We start from the raw sequence: 24420 nt of genomic DNA on the forward strand, positions 1-24420 counted from the left end.
ACCCCTTATCAAAATCGGTACCCTTTTTCTTTGGGAGTTTAGAATTCAGGACCACAACTAGACAACGTGTTTACCGCTGCTTGTGGACCAATTACTTACTGCGTGTGGTGTGGGAAAGCAATATACCACTTGCGCTTTGTATTTCTTAGCTTCGAATGTGGTATTCCATGCTTGGAGACACAGTGAGGACACTCAGTCCTCCAACTCTTCGTTCGTGCTCGATTTCAGGTCGTACCAAGAACCCCGCACCAAATCCGACTGCTTGCACTCCCCATCAAACCTTGTAGAAAAATGAAAGGAGAAGAATTCTCTTTCCTTCTAACCTGTCTCCCTTTCCCTCCCCACCTACTTGAACGGTTAAGCCACGTTAACAAGAAAAAAACCATTTACTTCCAATACACTTTTCTATTTACTTCATGTACACTTTTCTATTAGAAACAGTGTAAAATTATAAAATGTACGATATCAACCACTAACTATAATAATTAAGTATCAAACTCATATTCATGTGAATCAAACGTGTAAATCTAATTATACATTTACAAAAGAAATTAATTAAAATCAATGCCTCTTTTTCTTCACCAAACCCGGGGAAGCGTGAAATTTTTGCATTTTTTTCCCTTCCGATCATTGACTCGGGTCTCCCTTCCCATCATTGACTCGGGTCAACCGGTGGTCAAGAACCCGGAACACTAACCTAAAATTAGCTCCGGCCAAGTCCAAAAAGAGAGTATTATAGGCCAGCTGGATCCTCGCTGGATCTTTGTGAGGATCCTGCAATCACATCCATTCATCATATATCGTGCGATCATAAATTATTGTAAATTTTTCAATTTAAAATTTAATATAAACAGTACTTGACAAAAACTGATTGCACGATGTATAATGAACGGATGTGAATGAAGGATTTCCGATATCCTCACAAAGAGGATCCGGCAAGGATCCTCTCTCTATTATAGGCTCCAAGAGAATATTCTTATTATTGACTGGGTAACAATATCACATAATAATAGAACAAGCTATTTGATTAAGGCCTGATGACAGAACAACATTGAACAAATGTTCAAAAAGTAAACTTAAAAGAAAGAAAACAAGGAAGAAAGAGAAAAATCTGAGAAAAGCAGAATACATGTTTCAAAGGGGACTCTGTTTGAATTTATGCCACCTTTATATACATTCTCTTTAATAATGAAGAAGCCACACAGAAACCCGCGATGCGTGATCGGAACAGAAATCTCCATTGTTTGTAAAATCAGACCAATCCTTTACATAGCCTTGACTCATAAAAATGAATACCTGCAAACACTCTAACCAACAAAATCAACTCTCAAACATGAAAACAATAGAACTGCATATGAGCGGAACTTTGTACTGAAACTGACCCACAGACCTGCTGCTGCTTAGAGCGCCATCTCAGCCTGCAAAGCAGCCAATTCATCTTCTTCTTCAGTGCGCCTTTGGGGAGGAGGACGAGTTGGTTGCCTTCCAGCTGGGACCTGCACTGGAGCTGCAGGAGCTTGTGTTGCTGGCTGAAGAAGTTGTTCTTCCAATTCGGCACCTTCCAGCTCCTCAAGTTCTGCTTCCAATTCATCCTGCAAATAAAATTGTATAAACTTCTAAGTAGCTGTATGCAAACTCAATAGAATACATATAAAATTAACAGAAAAACAAAAAAAAAAACACATCCTTTTTTAAAACCCATCCCATGGGTAAACCACGAGGGCTAACAAAAACATATCCTTTAAAAAACCAATCATTGATACTATCCTTTTCATAAATAAAAAAACCAATCATCGATACTATCGTTTTCATAAATAAAAAACACCAATCATCGAAGGGATAAAAGAAGGAAACGAGAATGCAAACCTCATCAAAATCAGCGGCTGCACCAATTGGACTTGACAATGCTTCCTGTATCTGTTTCATGTTCTCCGTCTGCTCATTAATCTCATCCATAGTCTTGTCCACATCATCTATGTTCCTGTACAAAAACATACGCATTTCAATTATGTCAGGGAACACCCGTAATTGAATTATTCAGATCCCATGGGACATACAGGAAATGAAGATAAAGCACAAATAGTAAGTAACTTATAATATTATACAGATCTAGTACTCTCAAATTAACGACTTGAGCACATTATTAGAGCAAAACTCCAGTGGACCTGAAAGTATCCTCCATATATAATATACACTACTTACGTTGCTTTTTGCATTGCCTTCATTGCAGCAGCTCCAGTTCTCAAGGCATCTACAGTTTCGGTTGTGGCTTTTGCACCTTCTAGCATTATCATCTGCAACATCAATACACACAAATACTATTCATCAACATAAAAAATCCAAAACAAAGAATATATTATATATTAAAATGACAAAATATATTTGAAACACCTTGAAAGCATGGGAGAATATAATTCCAATCTCATCGTTACCTGATCATGGATACGCAGCTGGAAATTTCCAAGCTGCTCTATTTGCTGCTCATATAACCTCTTCCTCTTCAAACATTGTATAGCCGCTGCAAAATAGCAAGATAAGTTATAACTCAACCACAATACTAGAATTTAAAAAGCCGTGGTTAAGACATCTTTGGTTTTAGATCCAAATCACCTCCTAATGATTTCAACCTTATGGACAAAATCTAGAAAAGTTTGACAGTCATCATTCATGCATCTGACCAACTTCAAGGGCTTCTTAACAGTCAGTCTTCATCACTACCAGATTCAATTGGAGCTAAAAGCAATGGTGAAAAGGATAAACAAATCCTCAGGTAAAGTTTGAAACATAGATTGAGTTAAGCAATACATGGAAACAGACATATTTGTGTTTACATAACTAGGTGGAAATTGTGACACCATTACGGATGTGAACATAAGCCCTCTCTCAAAGCAGAAATTTAATGAGTTCATCGAGAACATGATTCAAAACTAGATATCACCACTCAAACTCTCCTAAAGCTATCATGAGATTTATGGGCAATATGTAATAGTAAGAAGTATAAAACTGAGCCCGCTCTGAATAACCCCTCCCCCCTTTACCGGATTATTGCCGATGTAATCATAAAAAGCTAGTTTTTTCGGGACTTTTAGACCAAGCTTCAGAGAAAAATGAAAACACTTCGCAAACATACCCCTTTTGTTCTTTGCTTTGGTGAAATCCTTGGCCCTATCAACTTCTGCAGCGGCCTTCTTCTGTAGTACTTTCTCCTTTTTCTCAAGCATTTCTAGCGTCTGTGGAACATTTACCAAAATTGATTCAGAGAGCAATCTAATTGCATCAACCAACTTCAAAGAAACCATGAAGAACTACACAATGAGGAAACATTTCATGTGCCACCACAACCTCTCAAACTAAATTCTAAGCTATCCACAAACCCGAAAAGAATCATCGACATACCAAAAGTTCGAAACACACAGTAAACTCATCAAATTTCCAAAACCCGAATCAATCAAACAAACAAAATCACCAAGGAACCACACAAATTCGAATACTTCATTAAATACCATCAATGCAAAACAACACATAACGACGACTTAATCGAAATTTTACCTCATTCAACTTGTCTAAGGTGGTTAGGGCACTGTTTTCCTGTTTAGGTTTCCCAAAAATCCTGGTGAACATGGTTGACATCTCTGCAGATTATCAAAACCTCTCGATCTTCTACACAATTCACAATTAAAAAACCGTCAACGCAAAGCCCTAATTCCACACAAATCAAGATCGAAAATTTTCACCGAAAAGAATCATCGCGACATTCATCGGAAAACAATCAGAACATACAGACGTGAAGGTATAAATTGGGCATGTACGCATACCTCAAAAATCGACGGTGGAAATTGGGGAAAGACGACGGATCGGATTGGAGAAATTAGGGTTTTGATGGAGAAGAAGAGGGGGGTGGGGAGAGAGAGACCCACGTAAACTGGGTGAGAGCTCTGCCGATTTGCCTAGGCGTGTTGTTGTATTGGAAGGAGGAGAAGGGACAGCTGCTTTGCCTTTTTCCCAGTTTTTTCCTCTACGCTGTCGATTGGAGTTATGCATTTCCACGTGGCGCGATGCCTGGGTTGTGGGGTCCCCTAGAGGCGCGAGGGACGGCTGGATGGTGTTTATCTTTTGGGGCGGTGTCGTTTTGGCAATCAATGGTTGGTCGTTCTGAAGTGGACACTGATCAGTTTTGGGTCGCAATTGCAATGTAGTGGAAGTGGGAAGTGTTTCTATTTTCCAATTAGAAAAGAGTTTGAATGATTTTGTTTTTACTATAAGACGTAGAATTATAATGTAAATAACTCATTTCCTACAAAAATACCCTTTTGGTATGAGAGGATCCTGGTCGGATCCTCTTTACAAAGATCATGGAGATCCTCTAATTATATCTGTTTATCATACATTGTGCGGTTAATTTTTGTCAGATACTGTTTATATTAATTTCAAATAAAAAAATTTACAATGATTTCTAATCGCAAGATATACGATTGACGGATGTGATTGGAGGATTCTCAGGATCCTTACAAAGAGGATCCGACGAGAATCCTCCTGGTTGTTTATGGAACGATAGTTTAGCAGAGTTTTTTTATTTTAATTTTTTTTTAACGAACAATATTATGAACACTGAAGGGATTGTAGAGTAAGCTAAGTTTCACAATGAGTTAGTAATAATGTGATTCAATTTCGCATTTGATGAGAACTGAATGTAATACCTTTCACTTACAATTGAAAAATATATATCACTAAAACGTAATATTAAGTGAAAATTTAGGAAAGCATTAAACTAGGCTAAATAATTAGATATATTATATAACTTCTTATTTATAATAGTTGATTCTGAAACTTCTTATTTAACTCTGTCTCATTTTTCCTTCTACTCTTCTACTGTCGAAGTATGTTGATTACTCCGTCAAAAGAAATGTAATTTGAGAATCTTTGAGATCCTCATAAAAAGGATTCCGCGAAAATCTTCACTCCAAAAATCTAACTGGATAAAATCTAAATTAATCAAATATGTTTCAAATAAGTATAAAACCACAAGCAATGGATGATTTTTTGCTATAAAACATGATTACTTTCTATTACTATAGATTGCAAATCTGAATTTCTAACTATGAAGTTGAATGGATTATTTTCTATAAAAAAAATCTGACATAACACCCTATACATTTTTCATATAAAAAAAAAATCATCCACGCTTTGATATGATTTGCATCCTACACCTTTGTACAAAATTTCAACAACCCCTCTCCATATCCATCACCGCTTACACAAGGCTCACTCTGCAAATCCATGGCGTCCTGCAAATGGGTCCCCCCGATTTTTACTGTTTTGCTGATTCTCCTGCTTCTCATTTCTTCAGCCAGTTCTCTGACCCCGGAAGAGTTGGCCCAAATCCCGGTGAAGTTCTTCGACTTCGCCAAAAGGCAGGACCTTTTCGATTACATGGTGGGAGTCAGAAGGAAAATACATGAAAACCCAGAACTTGGTTTCGAGGAATTCGAGACCAGTAAGCTTATCAGAGACGAACTTGATCGGATGGACGTCCGTTACAAATACCCATTTGCCGGAACCGGCGTTGTTGGCTTTGTTGGGAGTGGTGGATCGCCGTTCGTTGCGATTCGAGCGGATATGGATGCTCTGGCTATGCAGGTTTAGTAAAATTTTGGTGCTTTAAATTGATTCTGCAGAAAGGGAAGTGCTTTTGCTAAAAGTGTTAAAAAAAGGAAGCTTGGCAGTGCTAGAAATAGCTTTCTATGACCCACGAGCACTTCTAAACGTCTATGTCAAAAACAGTTAGAAGCGTTTTTAGTAGTCAGAAAGCACTTTTATCTATCTCCGAAGCAATCTCAAACATGCACGTATTTTCTTGTTTTAGAAATCGGTGATTGTTGACTTGCTGAGTGGGAGAAAATTGTGATTTTTAGACTGATGTTTTGAATTAAAGCTAATGAGGAATTGATGGAAAGTATTGTGTCTTTTGGTTTGATGCAGGAGAGTGTGGCGTGGGAGCACAAGAGCAAAGTTGCAGGGAAGATGCATGCTTGTGGACATGATGCTCATGTTGCCATGCTTCTTGGTGCTGCAAAGATACTTCAAGAACATCGACACGAATTACAGGTGTTATTGGATGACTAGTTAAAATAATGAATGTATATAATGGTTCTAAAATGTCAATTGCATTGTGAGTCTGGTTGCTTGATTGGTTTGAATCTGTTGTGTTCTGTTTACTCGTTAGTTTTACGGGTTGAGTTCATTACATGACCTTAGATTCAGTTGACATGAACTTATGTTTAAAATAGTCATTTCAGATAGGAAAGCGTAGTTCTCGATTCATGTCCAGGTTACGCAAGCATCAGGGAATTAAAAAAACAACATCATTAAAACATATTATGTGTTCCCTGTTTGGGTGAAACCAGTTTAGAAGCATGCAGGTTCGCTCATTGAGATTATTAATCCTTCTGTGTGTTAAATTTTGTGGTTAGAACTTCGTCATAACTTTCTTGTTTTTAGCTTAAAAATTTCTTTTCTTCCTAGACCAGATTCCAAATCGTAGAAAGTGTACCTTGAATATGGAATTTTGTCAAATGTAATTGCATTATGCTTGTAGGAAGTTGCTTGCCAACTAATTTATCTACATAAAGACCTCTAATTGTGCTTCTGTATGCCAGTTATCATTGGAGATTATGTGTATCCTACATAGAGCTGCATTGTACTTAGATGTCTCTATTCTCTGAGATACTGTTTCTGTCAACTGGCTTTCAATGTCATTCGTATCTCTCTTATCCATGAGAACCTTTTTTTAGTTGTTTCTTATGTTTCTTATAGGGAACAGTTGTTCTTGTTTTCCAACCAGCTGAGGAAGGAGGTGGAGGAGCAAAGAAGATGGTAGATGAAGGGGCTCTGGAGAATGTTGGTGCCATCTTGGGTTGCATGTCGCTGCTAATCACCCCATTGGTTCTGTGGCCTCCAGGTCTGGCCCTTTTTCAGCTGCCAGTGGTTTTTTTGAGGCGGTAATAAGTGGGAAGGGGGGTCATGCTGCCATTCCACAGCACACAATAGACCCAATCTTGGCTGCTTCATATGTTATTGTTAGTCTGCAGCATCTTGTTTCACGTGAAGCCAACCCCTTGGATTCACAGGTTCCCTTTCTCTCCTTCTCTCTTTGCTTGTGTCTGTACCTATAATCCATTTTTTGTTCCTGTTATTACTCCACTGCTTATTTACTAATTGTAGTTAAAAGTTCTACCCATATCAATTCTGTTTTCGAGTATAGCAAGCAATTAATTACTTTACTTCCCATGTGCTGCCAGTCACTCTCCCTTACGTGAATGTTAGCATCTTTTTCATATGATTTGTAGACCTCTACACAAGGAATAACGCTTCAGTTAGTCCGTATCCATTCAGTTACATGAAAGCACATCTTGCAGGTTGTTACTGTTGGAAAATTCCAAGGAGGCGGTGCATTCAATGTCATTCCAGATTCTGTTACAATTGGTGGGACGTTCAGGGCATTTTCGAAGGAAAGCTTTATGCATCTTAAACAAAGAATTGAAGAGGTATGCTTTGCTTCTACTGGCTTAGATTCCTTCCTTTCCTTTTGGCATCCTGAGTCCTGAAGTTGAAAATTCTTGTGCCGACTCATTCATTTCTTTTACAATGTCTCATCATAAACGTTAATTATTTATGTGAGTTGCAGGTCATCACTAGACAAGCCAGCGTACAGAGGTGCAATGCAACTGTCCTATTCAATGAAAAAGCTAAGCCCTTCTACCCCGTAGTCATTAACGACAGAGATCTGCATCAACACTTCCTAAATGTTGCGGGAGATTTGCTAGGCCCTCGGAACATAATTGAGAGGCAACCAACGATGGGTGCAGAAGACTTCGCATTTTATCAGGAAGTAATTCCAGGATACTTCTTCGTGCTTGGTATGAAGAACGAGTCTGAAGGAGAGCTCGAACCAGGGCATTCACCGAACTTCAGAGTAAACGAAGATGTGCTTCCATATGGAGCGGCATTACATGTATCCTTGGCCACAAGGTACCTACTTGAAAATCAACCCGAATCTACTTCGTCTAAAGGGAACTCTCAAGATGAATTGTGAAGTGCTAGGATTGATAGTTAGGGCTCGAATGTTGTAAACCACATCGAAGTTTCGAACTTCATATGAATTTGAGCAGATTCTTAGGCATGTAAAGCAAAGCTGACTTCATATAAATAATTTCAGCTAACCTGTCGATGTTTAAAGCGACAATCTTGTTGAGTTAAATTGTTAATAGTGAGCATGGCATGCTTTATAGGTTCGGTTTTGCTGTTTTTTTATACCAGCAATAGTGTGAAGGCAAATATTCTTAAACACTTGACTTTAAGCCATTTGCACATTGCGTTGTTTCTTTCGAATATTAACTTTAACCTATTGAAAATATCAATTATCGTTTTTTTTTTTTTAATATTGAAAGTTTGGAGTGTTAATAATAATTTTCATATTTTTTCCTCGTACAAAATTAATTTAACATTTATCTCACGAAAACCCATTTGGAATATGCCCTCAAATCTTATGCAGTCGTTTTCGACGGGGTGGACAGATTCAAACTTGGAACTTCTTTTGACATTAGGAAACAAAGTATCACTAGATCAAAAACTAGTTGGTTATGTAGTTGTTCACGACTAAGTAGTTGTTCACAATTAACATTTATCTCATCAAAACTTAGTTGGAATGTATGACCTCATTTTTTTATCAACATGGTGGATAGATTCAAGCTTAGAACCTGTTTCGACATTGAAAAAAGAAGAATAACTAGTTGGTTATGCAGTCAATTATGACTAAAGAAATTTGGGTCACATGCCTTTTCCATATTTGGGATTACAAACTTTCATAATAATTTTCTAAAGAAATTGTCGGGAACGCAAGAAATAAACAAAATCACATAATATCAATCAATCAAATCTAAAGCGTCTTGTGAACTGTATTTCTAAAACAAGACTCATGGTCCCAACAAAATCAATCAAGTTGCTTTCCAAAAATAAGTCCTTGGTAAATTGCGGTTAACCAAAAACTCTTCCCAGTTCATCAAAGATTCCCCTCAACCAGTGCAGTAGATTATTGAAGGTGATCAATGTTTCTGTAAAAAGGTAAAAAGATGAATTTTTTGCTTATATATAGGAGCGGGTAAAGAACTAATATTCTTGTGAGAGAAGAGGGAAGTAGTTTCTTAGATCATATAATGCAGAGTTTAGAGTTGAAGTATGATGAACAATGTGATTGTTGGGTTTTGGAGCCCTTCGATGGCTCCATTCATTCTGTGTCGAAATCACTTCCCTCACCAAGTAGCTTTTCTGCACCATCACCGAGCTGCTGTACTTCTCCCACTACTTACTTCACCGTCCCTAGTTTACCCAAGCGACGCGAAGGGAGGTTTTTGTTTTGGAAGATTGTGGTTCGGTTTTGGAAGTGTTTTAAGCCTAGACCTTGTTTGGGGCCTGCGACAAATGATCCCAAAGGAATGAGGCCTTGTGATGGTGATGATTCGGCCAAAATGAGAAGCGGGATGCAGTCACCACTGCAGGGACAACATCGTGCTGAGTATTATTCTGCAATGAGTGCCGATGAGCGCGATGAGAATCTGAAGGAGGTGATCTTCTATTGCAGGAAATCTAGTTCTACAGAACCTACAGAAGTGGTAAGAAGATTTCTACTTCACCCACACTTGACAGACAAGAACATGTAATGTGTGCACACATGTAATGTGTATATCTATATATTGACACATGATATGATTTGTGTTAATCGCAGGTGGTAGAGAATTGATGTTATATAAGCCGAAGGAAGATAGGATTTTTTTTTTTTTTTTTTTAAATTCTGGAATCTGCATCATCTGATTAGGTTGCTCAGATCAACCAAATATAATTTTATGAGCTTTTGAGATGGAAGCTTAATTTGTAGATTTGAGTTTTCGTACTCAACATATATTTTCTTGTATATTTTGTATTCTACTTTTGCCTGTAAAAGAAGCTGTGCAAAGGAGATCCATGTTACTTCATTATTTTTTCAGTATAAAAGTTGTCATTGGCAACTGATAAAGCATGTTTTAGTGCTCATTTATTGAAGTCTTGGTGTCCCTCGGTTCCATTTCTCTATGAAAGTTTACAATCAGTTTTGTTTGTGTATATTTTCGTATTATTTTTCGTTTTTTGATGGATGCTTTACCAACAATTCCTTCGGAAATTACTCAGTTTTGTAAAAAAAAGTCATTCCATCTTAAAAGGCAAAACACAGTTTGACATATGTATGCATAAACTTTATTTTTGTGTGATTTTATTTTTGCATACGTGTTAAACTGTGATTTGCGAGTAATGAGTTATGTCTCTACGAATCATTCATTCGACAAGTAATAATCATTTAACCAGAAAAAGAAAAAAAAACAAATAGATTTTCCCCATCACTTACTGAGATTTATTTAGTATGCCATTGAAATGTAAAACCTGTTTCTGCAGACACTGTAAGTCTTTTCCTTTTCCCCTGAATTTAAGAGCTTCTACTGATATTTTGGACCACTTCCCAGACAGGAAAAACATGTGCTTAATTTTTTTAGTTGATTGTTCTTCATCCCCTTCCCCACACAACTTTTCTTTTCACTCTTCTGTGTTTCTGCAAAGGCTTTGTGGTCCATCGGAACGTCGTCGAATTGCTAACGCAAAGCTTCCGTTACACTCGCCCTCCATGGTAGCTTGGACTCCAAGGTACATGAACTGCAAAATGATCACGTCGAAACCGTTAAACAGTAAGACTTATCAGAATTTCCCTCCTCATGAACTGCATTAATATTCATTTATTTTGTGTTAGTAAAACACAATATTTTCAAAACTAAATTAGAGAACATACAGGTTTACTAGCACACTTGGAATAAAAATTAATAAATACTTTGAATTAACAAATAATTTAATTATGAACAAAATTTGCAGGAACGGAATCTTAAACACATCTGTAGCAAATCCAAAGGCTTTTACTGATTAAAATGGATGAAAATAACATCGAGTTGGCAGAATAATTCAAATTAATGATAAATTTATATTACCATGAATTAATTTAAAAAAAAAAAACAAATATGATCAATAGAACAATAACCAAAACATTCCATTTAAAATTCAAACGTAAAAAATAGAAAAAAATGTGTCATATTAAAAAGAAGTGCGACTTCTTTGACAAAATGTCACATCCCAGCCAAGACGTTTTGGGCTTTGATCACGCTCTCACGGCAGTGAGTTCTCAAAAAACATGAGTTCCGCCCGACTATTGAATTCCGGATTTACTCATCCTACGGTCAAAAATAACAGGAGAAAAACAGACCCGCATGATCCACCGTCCACGATAGGACTAACAACTTCGGCCGAGAAAAATCCCCAAATTTTCCTTTCTTTTCCCTTCCACTTTCCCGAAACAGAAAATTAGAAACCTCAACTGCGAAAAGTGTGAGCGATGAGGAAGCTGAGCAGAAAATTGAGAAATTCACAGGACGATGACTTCTCTCTACCCACTTGGGACGATCCTTCCCTCAACGATTCTCGCCCCATGGATACTCAAGGTCCCTATCTCTCTCTCTCCAATTGGCTGCCGAAAAATGATAAATTGGCAAAATTTTGAACTTTCATTCCAATTTTAGTTACTGGGTTGTCGAATTTACAGAGCAGGAGGAGTTGGTTCGTGAAATGGAGAAGAGTCAAGCTCAACAGAGTCGGTTATGGAGGGTAAAAAGTTATCTCCAACTAAACAATTTTACATCTTATTTTGCTTTTGGTTTTCTACGATATGAAGTAACTTTGCTGATTTTTCTTTTGCTAGGCTTTGTTTGCATTGCTTCTCTTTTGTTTCGCGGTGTTTCTGTTGTACTCAATCTGTCAGCAGGTTCTGTCTCCATGGGAATTGGTATGTGGATTCTCTTTCTCTTATTAAAAGCAAGTTCAAGCATCTTGCTTTCACTAAGTTCTCATTGAATTTACCATTTTTCTGGGTTATTAGGACTATATGTTTGACAGTGGGCATCTTCTTTCAATTGCATTTCAAAAAATTCTTTGGGAGCCATTGGGTCTCAATTGGGGTTTGTATTTAATAATAAGTTTTATGAGCAAGAGATCTTTACAAGTTGTGAATGTGTGGTATCTTCAGTTACTTACCATAAGGGTAGGGGTTCTAAGATCAAGTTGCAAAATTTCACTGGGTAGAGCTCGTTGTTGTTGAGAAATTGGGAATTTGTGAGTTGAGTGCTTTTTTGTTGTTTATGGAACCTGTGACATTTGATTGATGTAGTAATTTATTGTCTTTCGCAGAGGATGAATCTTCTTTCATCATTTGTTGTCGTTCTAATATCGATAATGACATTGTTTAGTGCCACACAGTAAGATGGGCAACTACTGGTTATATGTGATTTTGCGGCTATGTTATTCTAGAAAATGTGTTTGCTCATGATGAAATGTCATATTTTGATCTTGATCAACAGCGTTATCATGCTTATTTCATGGAAGAGATGCTCTCATGGATGATTATATCTGCAGGTGATGTTCCCCTACTTATCATTTAGTAGAGTCGCGTGTTAATGTGTCAACAGGTTGTAGCATTATAGTTTAAGTGCTCAATCAATATTTCTTATAGTTGGGTCTTTTGAAATTCTGTATATAGAATATGTACTATTATACTTAATGGGTATTTGTTGGGTTTTAAACATAGTCCGTGATTATTCACTGTTAAGGGAAGTATGCTTTGCATGACATTTAATATGCTTAGTTGGCTGTCTTTTACATTACTTTGAGATGAAATAATTAACTATTTAAAACTATAACAGATTGGCTAGCTGTTGTAACATATTCATCAGCTATCATAGGATTGCTTCATGATTCAAAGCATCACCGCCAATGGATTTGGTACTCACTCTTTAGTGGCATTGTACTTGCAGCTTTCTGGCTGTATTACATGTTGAGGTATGTTACTTCTCAAACTCACACATTCTAACATTAGTTATTTTATCACATAACCGGTCTTATACAAGAATATTCACAACTCAGAAACATTAAGAATGAAATACGATGAAACTGTCACTCTGAGGTAGTTAAGTGGAACAATAAATTAAATACATTAAAATATCTCATTTCTCTATATATATATATATATATATCCTTCATTCAGGCCCTGAGACAGTGGCCCTTCATTCAATTGACTTGTGCAAAAACAGAAAATAATGTGCAATTCCACTTTTGTGTTGAGCATGGGTACAGGGTGCACCACTGCACCTGCATTTTATTTTCCGATTTGTGGTCAGTATGTTGTCATCTTGCCTTGCTCTTAAGTTTATTTCCCTTGTGAACTGTGCTGTATGTTTAAGGTACAAACAAACTAGTTTTGAACAAATATGATATTTGTGCAGATTGCCAAGGTTCCGCTGGGATGTAATCTGGCTTCCATTTGGACCTCTAAGGTATGTTAGAATGCGATTCATGTTCATAAGTTGCCCGTAAGACTTTTAAATTTATTCAAGAACACTTAACTGGTGTGCAGTGGAGCAGCACTGGCTCTGTACGTTGATCATCTGCTAACTGAATCATCAGAAGAGATAAGAAAGCTTCGAGGCTATATGTATGCTTACAAAGCTAGCTGAACCTTGTGTTTGTCCATCTTTGACATTGATCCGAGATAAATAGCACGGGCTGTAGACTAAAAGTTTGACTCTGGTATAAGGGATGGAGAGGGAGCTCGTACAAGCTTGATTCTCTAACTGTGTTAATCGCATGGAAATTCCTGGTTGAACTCGAAGGTAATTCTCTTTAATCACATTTTGTAATACTCATTTTGAATAGTGTCAGGTCGGAAATTTTGTTTCCGATTGCGTAGTCACTGATAGGGTTTGGTTTAAACATCAATCCTGCTGTTAGATTATTTGAATAATTTAAGTCAATGAAGTTGAATAAGAAAATTAAAGTTGAAGGTTCTGAAAATTATTCATATATCCCTGTGTTACAACCTAAGAAAGCATAGTAATATTGATTGGTGTTGGTTAATTTTATCTTCTTCGAATGGATATAAGGGAAAAAAACGGAGAGAAACACTTCGGTTTTGATTGCATGTTTTTCTTGAAAGTCACTTCTTGCTGAAATGGAGGGTACATAGATAGTACCAAATAAGTGGCTAATTACATGATAAGGAAATGGAATTTTGTTTTGTTCCAATAGAAGCATGTAAGATGGCATGGTAAAAGGTAAAAAATTAGAACTGAAATACAGGAAGTGGAATGTTGGTCGCTAAGGATAGAGATTGAATTGGTCCTCGACTGCCTATGTTAGTAGGGGAAAGTGAATTTTTTTTCTTTCCTTTTTTTTTTTTTTTTTGTTGTTTTGTAATCGCGTGATTTCTGAGCTTTGGATGTGTGAATTTGCAGGCTTTAAATTTTTGGGACCTGCTGGCTTCATGTCAGCACGAACGATAATATCATAAAGGATGATGTTAGGGAGATCAATTTCATAAAATACTACAAAAATTACTTAGAGAGAGTGATTTTAAAGAATATTTCCATGTAGTTTCTGAGGGGATATTTGTAAAAGTTCGCCTTTTTATCGGAGATTTTTGCAACTGCGTTATCTAATAAACCGTCAAGAGAGGTGTCACATTTTTTCTACGACTTTTTTAACGGCGATTTTTGCAACCGCGTACTAAAAGACCATGGCGATTTTCCCAACCGCTGTTTAAATACCTTAGCGATTCCTCAACCGCTGCCTAAAATAACCTTTTGTGGCGGTTAGCGATCAAATAGCTTATACGGCCGTCCAAATGCGGGCATTTGGACATGCATCTGCTCATGGCCTATGCCACCTTTGGACGCCCAGACACATGATCCGTGCGTCGCACAATAGAATTTTGCTCAGTTTCATTTCCTCTGAAAGCAAATTCGAAGAGAGAGAGACCGAGAGATCCAAAGGTGTTTAGTAACCAGAAAAGCACATCACTTAAAAACCAAAACGTACATTACTGATGCTGAATATTTAACCAAACAAAAATACACCAAACTAGTGAGGTAAGTCTTTAGTTTGGCAACAAACTCTGAAGGTCTTTCGAAAAATGCATATAAAATTCCCTTTTCTTCCTAATGAGAGTAGCTTACTCGAAACAGAAATTAATAGATCATTCATCCTCTTCAATGACCTTGGTGCCCAACCCACTCAGTCCTTCGGCTGGGATCTCAGCGACGGTAACAAGGGAGTAGAGCTCTTCCTTTGCATCTTCGTCGTCGTTCCTCTTGCGAGCAATACGAACCCTGATCCTTCTTGGGACGCTCCTGATTCCTCTGCTCCAGATCTGCTTGTTCAGCTTCACATCCACCCTGACGTCATTTGTTCCCATGGCCTTCTTGGCAAACTTCCTGATCTCCTTTATGGCGTTGGGAGCCTTCTTCTTGAATGTGCTGTTATGGAACAACAATGCACAAGAGTTACTTTGATGCTTTTCTAATGATAGTACAAATTTCAATGGTTCAACAACAATGCACAAGCAAATAAACAAAGAAACATTCACAAATAAAAGGAGAACTTATACAGATCCTACTATCGCCCGAGACTTTCAATAGCATCGACTGTCCCCCACCTCACAAATTCCAAGCCCAACTCACTCCCTCACTCTGGACCAGAACCTCTGCAACAACCCCATGCCCACAGCCACGTAGTAGCTTACACCATTTCCATACTAAAGTCCTACAAACGATTTCTTCTAGCAGTCTCGCTTCCACTCACCCCCCATACTAAAGTCCTACGATCTGCATTTCCATACTAAAGTCCTACTAAGATCTGCATCATATCTCTTTTCTGTTCCTACTCCTTTCACACCCGACACAAACATACATTTCATTCTAGTTAAATAACTAATCATGAAAATAAAACACAAGTTCATAACAAGCACGTCGACGACAAGGTTACGCCACCACAACGGGGCTAGCAACAATTATGAAATGCAATCTGAAATCAAATATCCACAATCCGCATATAAATCCCAATCCCACATAAAAATCAGAAAATAGACAAGCACGAAGCTAGCCGGACAACACAATACGCAAAACAAGCATCCGTAATCAAGATCTACAACAACAAAAAAACAACTAATATATAAAAAGATTAACCAAAAGCAAGAACATAATGTAAAATATAATACCAGCCATGGAGGCGCTTGTGGAGGTTGATGGTGTACTCTCTGGTAACCACCTCCTCCTTCCTTCCCTTTGTCTTCTCAACCATTTTCACACTCTCCTTCTAAGTACCTGCAAATGCAAATCCCTCACTTCAGGAAAACAAAAAAAAACAAAAAAAATAAAAAACCCCCTAATTTCAAAATTCTAACTTAAAACAAAAACCCTAGATTTGAACTACAGAAAACCAGAAAGTTAAAGCATAAATCTGATTGCAAAGATATAATTTTCTTCTGTTTTCCGTCGATTTCTCGGCGGCCAAACAGGGATTGAAGGACTTGAGATTTAGAATTGCTATACATGCTAGGAAGAATGTGAGAGAGAGAGAGAGAGAGAGAGAGAGAGAGACCTTTGGGAGCTTGGAAGTGGATGCAGAAGGAGAGGGGAAGAAGAGGCGCTGCAGGATCAACTAAAAAAGGAGCGTAAAACCCTAGCTTCCACACCCTTATAAAGATCTATCAGACTCCGGTTCTTCTAGTTGTACGACGTGTCGCTTGTTGCCGATTAGAGATGGTAGTTTACCAATGACGTCGCTTTGTTCTATTTCTTATAAAATAAATTAAACAAATTTTTATTTTGCTGAGGTGTTATATTGACACATTTCTTTTTACTTCTCACACCTTTATCATTTATGTTCTTTGATATTCTTCAATTCATTCGATTTGATAGCCGAAAATTAAAAGGGTGTATGAAAAGTAAAAATGAGTGTGTGAATAACACATCCCTTTTGTTTTTGGTTTCAAGGTAAAAAATAATGTGTTTAGGATAAGCCATATTTTTTCTTTCGAAAATGTGTTAATAACTAATCAATTTTTGACTAACTTCTGGTATAGTGATATTTGTCTTCACTTAAGCGAAAGAGATCTCAAATTCAACTCATATGAGTTATGAAGACGATATATATTGTGTTTAATGCCTAATTGTTGCTAGGTCCGTTATGGTGACGTAACCTTGTTGTGCCCATATGACTACATTGCAAATTTGCAATAGTCTTTGTACATATCGATTATCAGACAACGAAAAACAACTAATCAATTTGTGTTAACCTATTTCTCAAGACGACACATATTTACGCATCGTGCCTTATAATATATGTGCACGACATTATTGATGTGTTAGACTTTAGAGCATAGTGTAAATGAATAATTATACGTGTTACTGGTAACATAACGTGACATTATCACCAAAAAACTATGACTTATCTATTATTTTTCTTTTATAATGCATATTGAATTTTGTTTTTTTGTTACACCCCTAAACCATAATACCTTTTTCCGACCTTTTAGCTAGTGACAAGAAACATGTCGAATTCACTCTTTTGGTAACGTTGGTTGAGATCGAACCCACGAAATTATAAAGTTGTAATACATCACTAGAAAAGTATCAAACAGTTGTAAGCTGCATCACAGACAAATTTCATCCAATGAAAGGCACGAAAAATCAACTGTCCAGTGAAATACATCCTTTCACAAACAAATTTTCTGTTTTCCGATCATATTTATTATATTACCGGATAATTCTCCTCCAACAAAATTACTGAATACATGTTATGAAGCTTGGAAGGAAAGAAATACACATCAACGTTACACGCTACGAACGGAGCAAAAATAAATTTGTATTTGGTTCTGCAGAAATTCAGCTAGTTTCAACTTCATATGTAACTCTCGATTAATTGGAGCAACGAAAAAAAAAAACCACTGAAGCGTCCTAAATTTGCAACCAAAGCGTTCGCGCTTGTTGTATATCTAGATTCTAGAGCTCTTCTACGTAAATTTCACCTACGAGTTTAGGTGCGTCGTGAATATCTCCATAAGGTAAGACCCAAAACTGTGAGACCAGCAAGGCCGGCCAAAATCTGCCACAAACAGTAAAAACTCATTTGTCATACAGTTACTCTAAAAGATTAGAAATCAGTGGAGATAATCAGTTTAAGTAAGAGGAATTTTGACTAGAACTCACCTTAGTGTGTCTTTGATAACTGGATTCGGTAGATTGGAAGAACGATTTTAGTGACTTAAAGGGAGATGTACGGGGCATTAGAATCACTACAGTGTACTGTTTTTTGCAAGGGAAAGGTAGTATCCTTTGTAATGCTGACTGTGCCGTTGTTGGCGTCAGAGATTGTCTGACTTTGGACCGACCTTCATCTTGAATCTGCAACAGACGTTCAATAATCATTAGAGTATTTGGAAACATGCTGGGAAATGTTTCTGTTGAGAAGAAGAGCAACCAACCTCAAAACAAGTGCCAACATCACCGGAGTAGGCTCTTGACTGATAGCTGTGTAAAATCCTGTCCAACCAATAGTAATTCTCCTGAAAGAAGGAAATCCGCAACAGAAATCAAATGGGCTGTAACTATATCCACTTCATTCATCTCTCGCATCCACGAAACTTTGTGCACTAGGTGACTGTCAGGAACAATGGTGTATCTCCGACCAAAATGAACCCTATAATAACAAGAAAACTTACTTGAAGCCCATTTTCGTGAGCTCTTTGCTCAATTTCAAGGATGGTTGAGATATCCTCATCTGACGGCCCTTCCTCTTGAAGACGTAATATTTCATCCAAAGTAAGATCGACCTGTAATATGGTATCAAACAGCTAGTTGAACGACCAATCGATTAATAAACCAAAATATCAGGACATGGCTAACTACAAAAGCACCAACCAGCTTTGAGGAGATTTCTGGATCGCAAGAAAAGTTTACGCTTATATCACCACGAACATTTGCAGTTCTGGAAGGCTTATTACCGCCAAGAAATACTGAAACACCTACAGTGTAGATCTATAGCATAGACGTAATAAGAAGAATTGAATTCAAAGATGAAGATGATAAATAGAAATAAAGTAATATGGAGGCACGCATACCTGTCCATGTTTGAACCGTAGAACCTGCATAATTTTTGTTTCAAGAAGTTTGCTCAGGAATCCAACAATGTGAATGTCTTCTACCTGCCATATAATTGTTTTTCCCGAGTTATAAATCATCGTGAAAATTCAACTCTCCATCAAAAGCTTCGTAATATAGGACAAGAACACACCATGGTTCCATTTTTCAGTTCCACTGGGAAGCAAAGCTGAACAGAACATTGTTCTTCCACCATCGGGCTGCGAACAACTTCTCTGCAAGAACATCGAATTCAGATTGTAAGAAGGGATTTGGACCAAGAAGAAAATAGGTGACTTGTCAAATAGTATTGTGAGAAACTTCAGTGGAATCTTAGATCTCAGACAAGGGCAGGAATCGACAATATTCAACCACCGAGCTTATTGGGTGATCAATGGAGTTGCTCAATCGAACAATATTTGAAACTCCTTTCTACCACAAACATAAGTATAATACGTTTGCTGCATTCAGGTTTGTGCTCTATTCTACCTTATTCTGGTTTTAGGAAAATTGAATGGCAGTCCCTTGAGGTCGTCACGATTAAATTGTAGGAGCGGCTCAGGAGGCTTTGGTATTCCACCCTGCATGGTAAATTACATACCTGTGAGCACATATATATAAAATCCCGGTGTAAGTAGACTACAAAGGAATTTTTACTTACCAAATACTGCAATATCAGAGGAAGTGCTATAGAGGGATCAATGTTCCCAACAATCACAACGGAGAAAGTTGATGGATCCTTGAAACACTTGTTGAAATATTCACAGGCTTTCAAAGGGTCAACTTTCCGGAGATCACTTATCCTAATAGGCTGCCAAATATATATTAACCCAAAGTTGTAACTCGAATACACCAGGTGAATAAAAACTACACTGAACACTCAGAATGGGTATCGTACCCTAAAGAAATAGGAGTTTCCGTAGTTGAGCTCCTTCACACGGTTTGCAAATGCAGTGTAAGGATCCCTGTCTTGAGCACGGACCACTTCTTCTGCCATTTGCATCACTATTTTGACATCTTCTTCTCCTGGTATTACATTTGTCGTAAACAGTTGATATACAAGCTGCCAGAACAAATATTGCAAAAGTTTTGTAGCTTCAGACAATATTGAAAAACAATGAAAAATAAAGAGAACTCCTGGCATAAAGACAAACCATGATTTTTTTAATCTAAATTTTCAACTGACAATACTCTTGTAAAATTGCAATCATGAGAGAGAGAATCATGAAGCACACCTGCAAAGCAGTTTCCAGGTCTGAGGGTGAACAATCACCAACAAAGCTTCTCATGTATGCTCCAAGTTTTGGGCTGACTTCGGCTCTCTTACCAGCAAGCATATCCATAAGAACAGAAGGTCTATAACCGTATACACCAATTTCTCCTGCAATGGTTGGCCCCATTGAGCAAGAAAAGTACTCACTTTCAGGAAGTTCAGATAAACCGCCATATGAGAACCCTGTAAAGATAACCTATGAAAATAAAGTATCGATAAGAATCACAATTCTACATGTAAAAATGACTGACACATGCTATACAACAACTTTCAGAACTTTGCTACTAACATACATGACAACAGAATGTCATATGAGACGGAAATTTCTCTACTGATGATTGGAAAGGAACAATATCAGATCAATTTCTCTTTCAGCCTTGAATTACTAAATGTTCCTTTCATTCATCGGAAATAGAGTTTCTTCCTTTCTCTTTCATCCCTAGCTTTATAGAATACTGATCAATTACTACAATGAATGTTCTCTTATGTTCAGAACTACAACTTCAAAAAACCAAGCGACAAATTGACGAAGCTTTAGAGCAAACTAGAATAATGAGATTCACACATTCAGAACTACAACTTCAAACAACCAAGTGACAAATTGATGAAGCTTTAGAGCAAACTAGAATAATAAGATTCACACAGTTTGTCCATCGATCTTGAACTACAGATATTTCATTGACTGCACTGAGTTCACCTGGTCATCGAGGAAGTTGGTACACTTGTAGCAAACTCTCATTCCGTTTGACAAAATTAACTCAGTAGCTTCAATATTTGAATATTCAACCTGCTGTACAATATTCCTGAAACAAATAATTTATAAAGGGAATGAATGTACAACAAATAATTCATAGAGCCGATAATAGATGTAGAAAATGCAAAAGAAATAAAAAAACCACAAAACTTACACACAGAAATGATTCCCACATGAACTGGAGAAGGAATAACACACACACACACAAGGGAGAAAAATATATAAATAAATATGATGATATGAATTGCTGACACGTTAGGTCCAAAAATACCCCGGATTAGGTTTTGTATTAACAATTTCCTCTGGAATCTGCTCCTCATCCCAAGGAGAAATTATTCTTTCTTCCTCAAGGCGATTGACCTTTGATACAACATGTTTTAGATCATTGGCTATTGCAGAAGCTCGTGGCTCAATTGTCTTAATGACACAGCTACATGATGTCTGTAACTTCACTGCATATTTGGATACCTCTGCTGCGGTTATATCTACAGGTATAAAAGTTGGGATGAGAACAGCTATACATTTCTTTTATAACCATCAAATTACAATATCCAAATATGCAATGACTCACGAGGTAGAAGAGTCTTCTGGAGTTGAGCTTCATATTCAATCCCAATAACAGGTTCATTGCGGAGAAAATGCTGCCCAAAGAAATACAAGGGCATAGCATTTTACCAAATCAATACAAACATTACATAAGAAAATTGGAAGTTTACAAGAAAACTACAATCTGAAATACCTGTAAATATTCATCACGTAAGCTAGTTGATTGCATTTGATCACGCTCCAAATAGGCAGATTCAATCTCTGACATCAGTAAAGCTCGAACAATAGACACCTCCCGTTCTGAAAAGCCATGTAATCGTACCCTTGCAACCTAAAATAGTGAAATGTAAGTGTTATTAAAAGTAGTTCCAAATTAAAAAGAAAATCAATCAAGTATATTTCTAGTATTGGATGAAAACCCTGCCTCAATCAGCATTGATTCTAGCGCCTCAACAGTCCCCTTTTCTTTACAAGATGAAGTCATTATATAAGCCTTCAACGGATTAACAAGAACGTCGGCAGAAGCCGAGCATGAAAAATAGGGCGGGTCCTTTTTACGAGATATTTTAAAGAACCTCTGGTTTAGAGCGTAAAGGAACATGGACTCCGCCAGTAAATCCCTATAGTCCCTCACTGTTTTCAGCTCATCAGCTGCCATCTTATAGCTAATAATCACTGCAGACTGTCACAAGAAATTTTCTACATTAGAACTGAAATGTTCCATTTAGACTGGTACAAACACAAGTGTGATTTATTCCGTACTAACCCCAGAAGCTTCAGATTCAACAAAACATGAAAAACGCGGCTCTTCATGAGAAGGAACTGGATGACTTGGTATAGGAGGAGGGTCAGGTGCTGAAATTTTACGTCCAAATTGATCCCTTATCAACTCTACTACATTCTGAGAGAAAGGAAGAGAGAAATTGTTAATAAATCTTTTCTACAAACTACCCTTATAAATCCAAAGTAAACATTAACATGTCGACAATACCAAACCTGCGTATCAGAGAAATCTCCAACAGCTATCACTGCCATATTGCTTAAATGGTACCACTTCTTATAAAATTGCTTCACAGTCTCAGGAGAAACAGTTCGAATCACCTTCTCTAAACCAATCGGTAAACGCTCAGCATACTGCAATCAAAAGAGGGTTTTGCACACTCAGAATGCTGTTGGAGTGTAAAAGCATTAAAGGTGATGGCTCATTTTATAGAATAAAAAACCTCCTGATCAAGGTAGTCCGGGAATATAAGCCTTTTAGTGGAAGTACCTTAGAATCTTCCATCATCAGAATCCAATGTGCATCCTGCATCCTTCCTGTAGCATTTCGGTTTCCTCTGTACTCTTCCATAACAGCACCCCTTTCTCTTTCTAAATCATCTTTTGAGACACGAACCTGGAAATTGCAAGTAATTAAACCAAGGAGTAAAAATGTTGAGGATTACTGAACAAGGTGAAACTAGTTTATACCTCAGAACTGAATTCGGCCAAAACTGAAATGGCCTCAGATAACAGCTCAAGCTTATCTACAGGAACAAATAACTCGTAAACAGTGTCATCGGCGGATGTAACTGCATTCTGACAAGCGCCAAATTCTGCCCCGATACTTTCCAGAAACCTTACTATATCATGATTTGTGTACTTCTTAGTTGCACTGAAAGCAAGATGCTCAACAATGTGAGCAACTCCTCGTTCGTCCTCCTCTTCCAAAACTGATCTGCCATGAACCCGATAATATAAAAAACCCTCCATAGATTCCAGCATACATTCACACATGAAAGTTCCGAACCTATCTAGTCAGTAGGCTTTTGCTAACTCAACAAAGAATACAATTTTCCAACTCAAGCACCGTCATTGTGGGAAAAACACCATTAGTTTGGTTTTCTAAGCGGTGTCGCTATGTTTACTTCAACCCATCTGATTTGACTTTAGTTACTTGGTAATTCCCAAGGGGGAAACACAAATTTTCCTCTTATTCACTCAATACATTGCTCGGTTTCGGCATCTATAATCAAAATCTCAGTTCATTGTCTATGGGTCAAATCACATTACCCTAATTCCACAGTACAAAACCAACTGACCAACCAAATTCAACAACCTAGTTCATCAAACCCCATTAACAACACAAAACAACTAAATTAAGCAGACAAAAGCAACCGACCCAAGCAACACAAATGAACGATCAAACAAACAAAACCAATAACATTAAAGAAAACAAACCCAATTGGAAGTACAAACAAAAAAAAGAAATTATATATACACATACCCGACTTTGACAGCAAGAGCGAGGGCAGCTCTCATTCGGGGCTTAGAATTGCAACGGACATAGTAAGAGAGGCCATTGTCAAGCCTGCCGTAGTCAACTCCGACAGGTTGGTCTCCGAGCTCCTGGTCCATGTCTACGGTCAGCAGCTTCAGCGACCGGAACCCATGTTTCTTCACTATCTTCGAGGTGGTGGTCTCCGCCGGAAGCAAATCCATGTCCTTCTGTAGCAATTTCCGAATTGGGAAATTTGGGACTCACTTAAAAGTTGCAGATTTCTGTTGGCTGTTGGCAAAGATTGAAAATTTGATAATATTAAAAAAAAAAAAAAAAATTGTGTCCATATCTTGGGCCTCAGCCCACCCGAAATAGACTGGGGCCCTTACTTTTTTCTCCGGATTTGACTGTTAAGGGCACGTTTGTTATATGTGTTGTATTAGAAATATGGAAAACCCTGCTCAACTTTTAAGAGTAATCTCATATTTGTTCA

At 37.5% G+C, this 24420-nt stretch overlaps 4 protein-coding genes and 1 pseudogene across 9 annotated transcripts; 2 read left to right on the forward strand and 3 right to left on the reverse strand.

Annotated features, from left to right (window-relative positions):
- Positions 1-961: 961 nt before the first annotated feature.
- On the reverse strand, positions 962-3977 carry LOC137737941 (vacuolar protein sorting-associated protein 32 homolog 2-like). 5 transcript variants are annotated; one of them, XM_068477563.1, is made up of 8 exons: positions 3816-3977; positions 3550-3657; positions 3131-3230; positions 2433-2518; positions 2203-2294; positions 1867-1981; positions 1391-1592; positions 962-1296 (listed from the first exon to the last, which is right to left on the reverse strand). In XM_068477563.1, exons 2-7 carry the CDS (start codon positions 3628-3630, stop codon positions 1401-1403), a joined length of 666 nt encoding a protein of 221 aa, XP_068333664.1. In that variant the 5' UTR covers positions 3631-3657; positions 3816-3977; the 3' UTR covers positions 962-1296; positions 1391-1400. The 5 variants fall into 5 exon arrangements, with proteins under 5 accessions (XP_068333664.1, XP_068333640.1, XP_068333656.1 ...); XM_068477539.1 differs by having other exon boundaries at positions 962-1307; positions 3550-3660; XM_068477555.1 differs by having other exon boundaries at positions 1383-1592; positions 3550-3660.
- Positions 3978-5100: 1123 nt separating this feature from the next.
- LOC137737930 (IAA-amino acid hydrolase ILR1-like 4) lies at positions 5101-8291 on the forward strand (annotated as a pseudogene).
- A 3104-nt stretch (positions 8292-11395) lies between these two features.
- Positions 11396-14845, forward strand: LOC137731512 (uncharacterized). Of its 2 annotated transcripts, none has more exons than XM_068470636.1 (8): positions 11396-11570; positions 11672-11733; positions 11828-11911; positions 12483-12537; positions 12825-12960; positions 13404-13454; positions 13535-13790; positions 14412-14845. In XM_068470636.1, the coding sequence occupies exons 1-7, from the start codon at positions 11465-11467 to the stop codon at positions 13632-13634; spliced, it is 594 nt and encodes a 197-aa protein (XP_068326737.1). In that variant the 5' UTR covers positions 11396-11464; the 3' UTR covers positions 13635-13790; positions 14412-14845. The 2 variants fall into 2 exon arrangements, with proteins under 2 accessions (XP_068326737.1, XP_068326744.1); XM_068470643.1 differs by having other exon boundaries at positions 12936-12960.
- A 131-nt stretch (positions 14846-14976) lies between these two features.
- LOC137731527 (large ribosomal subunit protein eL31) lies at positions 14977-16680 on the reverse strand. The gene is made up of 3 exons (XM_068470654.1): positions 16555-16680; positions 16172-16277; positions 14977-15431 (listed from the first exon to the last, which is right to left on the reverse strand). The coding sequence occupies exons 2-3, from the start codon at positions 16252-16254 to the stop codon at positions 15152-15154; spliced, it is 363 nt and encodes a 120-aa protein (XP_068326755.1). The 5' UTR covers positions 16255-16277; positions 16555-16680; the 3' UTR covers positions 14977-15151.
- A 946-nt stretch (positions 16681-17626) lies between these two features.
- LOC137739279 (zinc protease PQQL-like) lies at positions 17627-24208 on the reverse strand. Its single transcript, XM_068478833.1, has 21 exons — positions 23934-24208; positions 23138-23384; positions 22938-23063; positions 22664-22801; positions 22434-22568; positions 22092-22349; positions 21861-21998; positions 21693-21762; positions 21393-21606; positions 21065-21170; positions 20330-20563; positions 19993-20157; positions 19756-19905; positions 19584-19675; positions 19249-19330; positions 19076-19159; positions 18876-18992; positions 18677-18787; positions 18440-18520; positions 18165-18359; positions 17627-18060 (listed from the first exon to the last, which is right to left on the reverse strand). Exons 1-21 carry the CDS (start codon positions 24146-24148, stop codon positions 17992-17994), a joined length of 3027 nt encoding a protein of 1008 aa, XP_068334934.1. The 5' UTR covers positions 24149-24208; the 3' UTR covers positions 17627-17991.
- Positions 24209-24420: the final 212 nt, after the last annotated feature.

The sequence above is a fragment of the Pyrus communis genome, chromosome 1 (assembly GCF_963583255.1).
Source record: "Pyrus communis chromosome 1, drPyrComm1.1, whole genome shotgun sequence".
Taxonomy (NCBI): domain Eukaryota; kingdom Viridiplantae; phylum Streptophyta; class Magnoliopsida; order Rosales; family Rosaceae; genus Pyrus; species Pyrus communis.

Coding starts and splice junctions, on each gene's coding strand:
- LOC137739279 (XM_068478833.1), bottom strand. CDS start 24,148: ATGGATTTGCTTCCGGCGGAGACCACCACCTCGAAGATAGTGAAGAAA. Junction 19,331..19,583: donor TTTCCTAAAACCAGAATAAG/GTAGAATAGAGC, acceptor ATGTTCTTGCAG/AGAAGTTGTTCGCAGCCCGA. Junction 18,788..18,875: donor CAGAAATCTCCTCAAAGCTG/GTTGGTGCTTTT, acceptor ACCATATTACAG/GTCGATCTTACTTTGGATGA.
- LOC137731512 (XM_068470636.1), top strand. CDS start 11,465: ATGAGGAAGCTGAGCAGAAAATTGAGAAATTCACAGGACGATGACTTC. Junction 11,571..11,671: donor TCGCCCCATGGATACTCAAG/GTCCCTATCTCT, acceptor TCGAATTTACAG/AGCAGGAGGAGTTGGTTCGT. Junction 11,734..11,827: donor AACAGAGTCGGTTATGGAGG/GTAAAAAGTTAT, acceptor TTCTTTTGCTAG/GCTTTGTTTGCATTGCTTCT.
- LOC137737941 (XM_068477563.1), bottom strand. CDS start 3,630: ATGTCAACCATGTTCACCAGGATTTTTGGGAAACCTAAACAGGAAAAC. Junction 2,295..2,432: donor AGCTGCGTATCCATGATCAG/GTAACGATGAGA, acceptor TTGATGTTGCAG/ATGATAATGCTAGAAGGTGC. Junction 1,982..2,202: donor AAGGCAATGCAAAAAGCAAC/GTAAGTAGTGTA, acceptor GTTTTTGTACAG/GAACATAGATGATGTGGACA.
- LOC137731527 (XM_068470654.1), bottom strand. CDS start 16,254: ATGGTTGAGAAGACAAAGGGAAGGAAGGAGGAGGTGGTTACCAGAGAG. Junction 15,432..16,171: donor CACAAGCGCCTCCATGGCTG/GTATTATATTTT, acceptor GTTCCATAACAG/CACATTCAAGAAGAAGGCTC.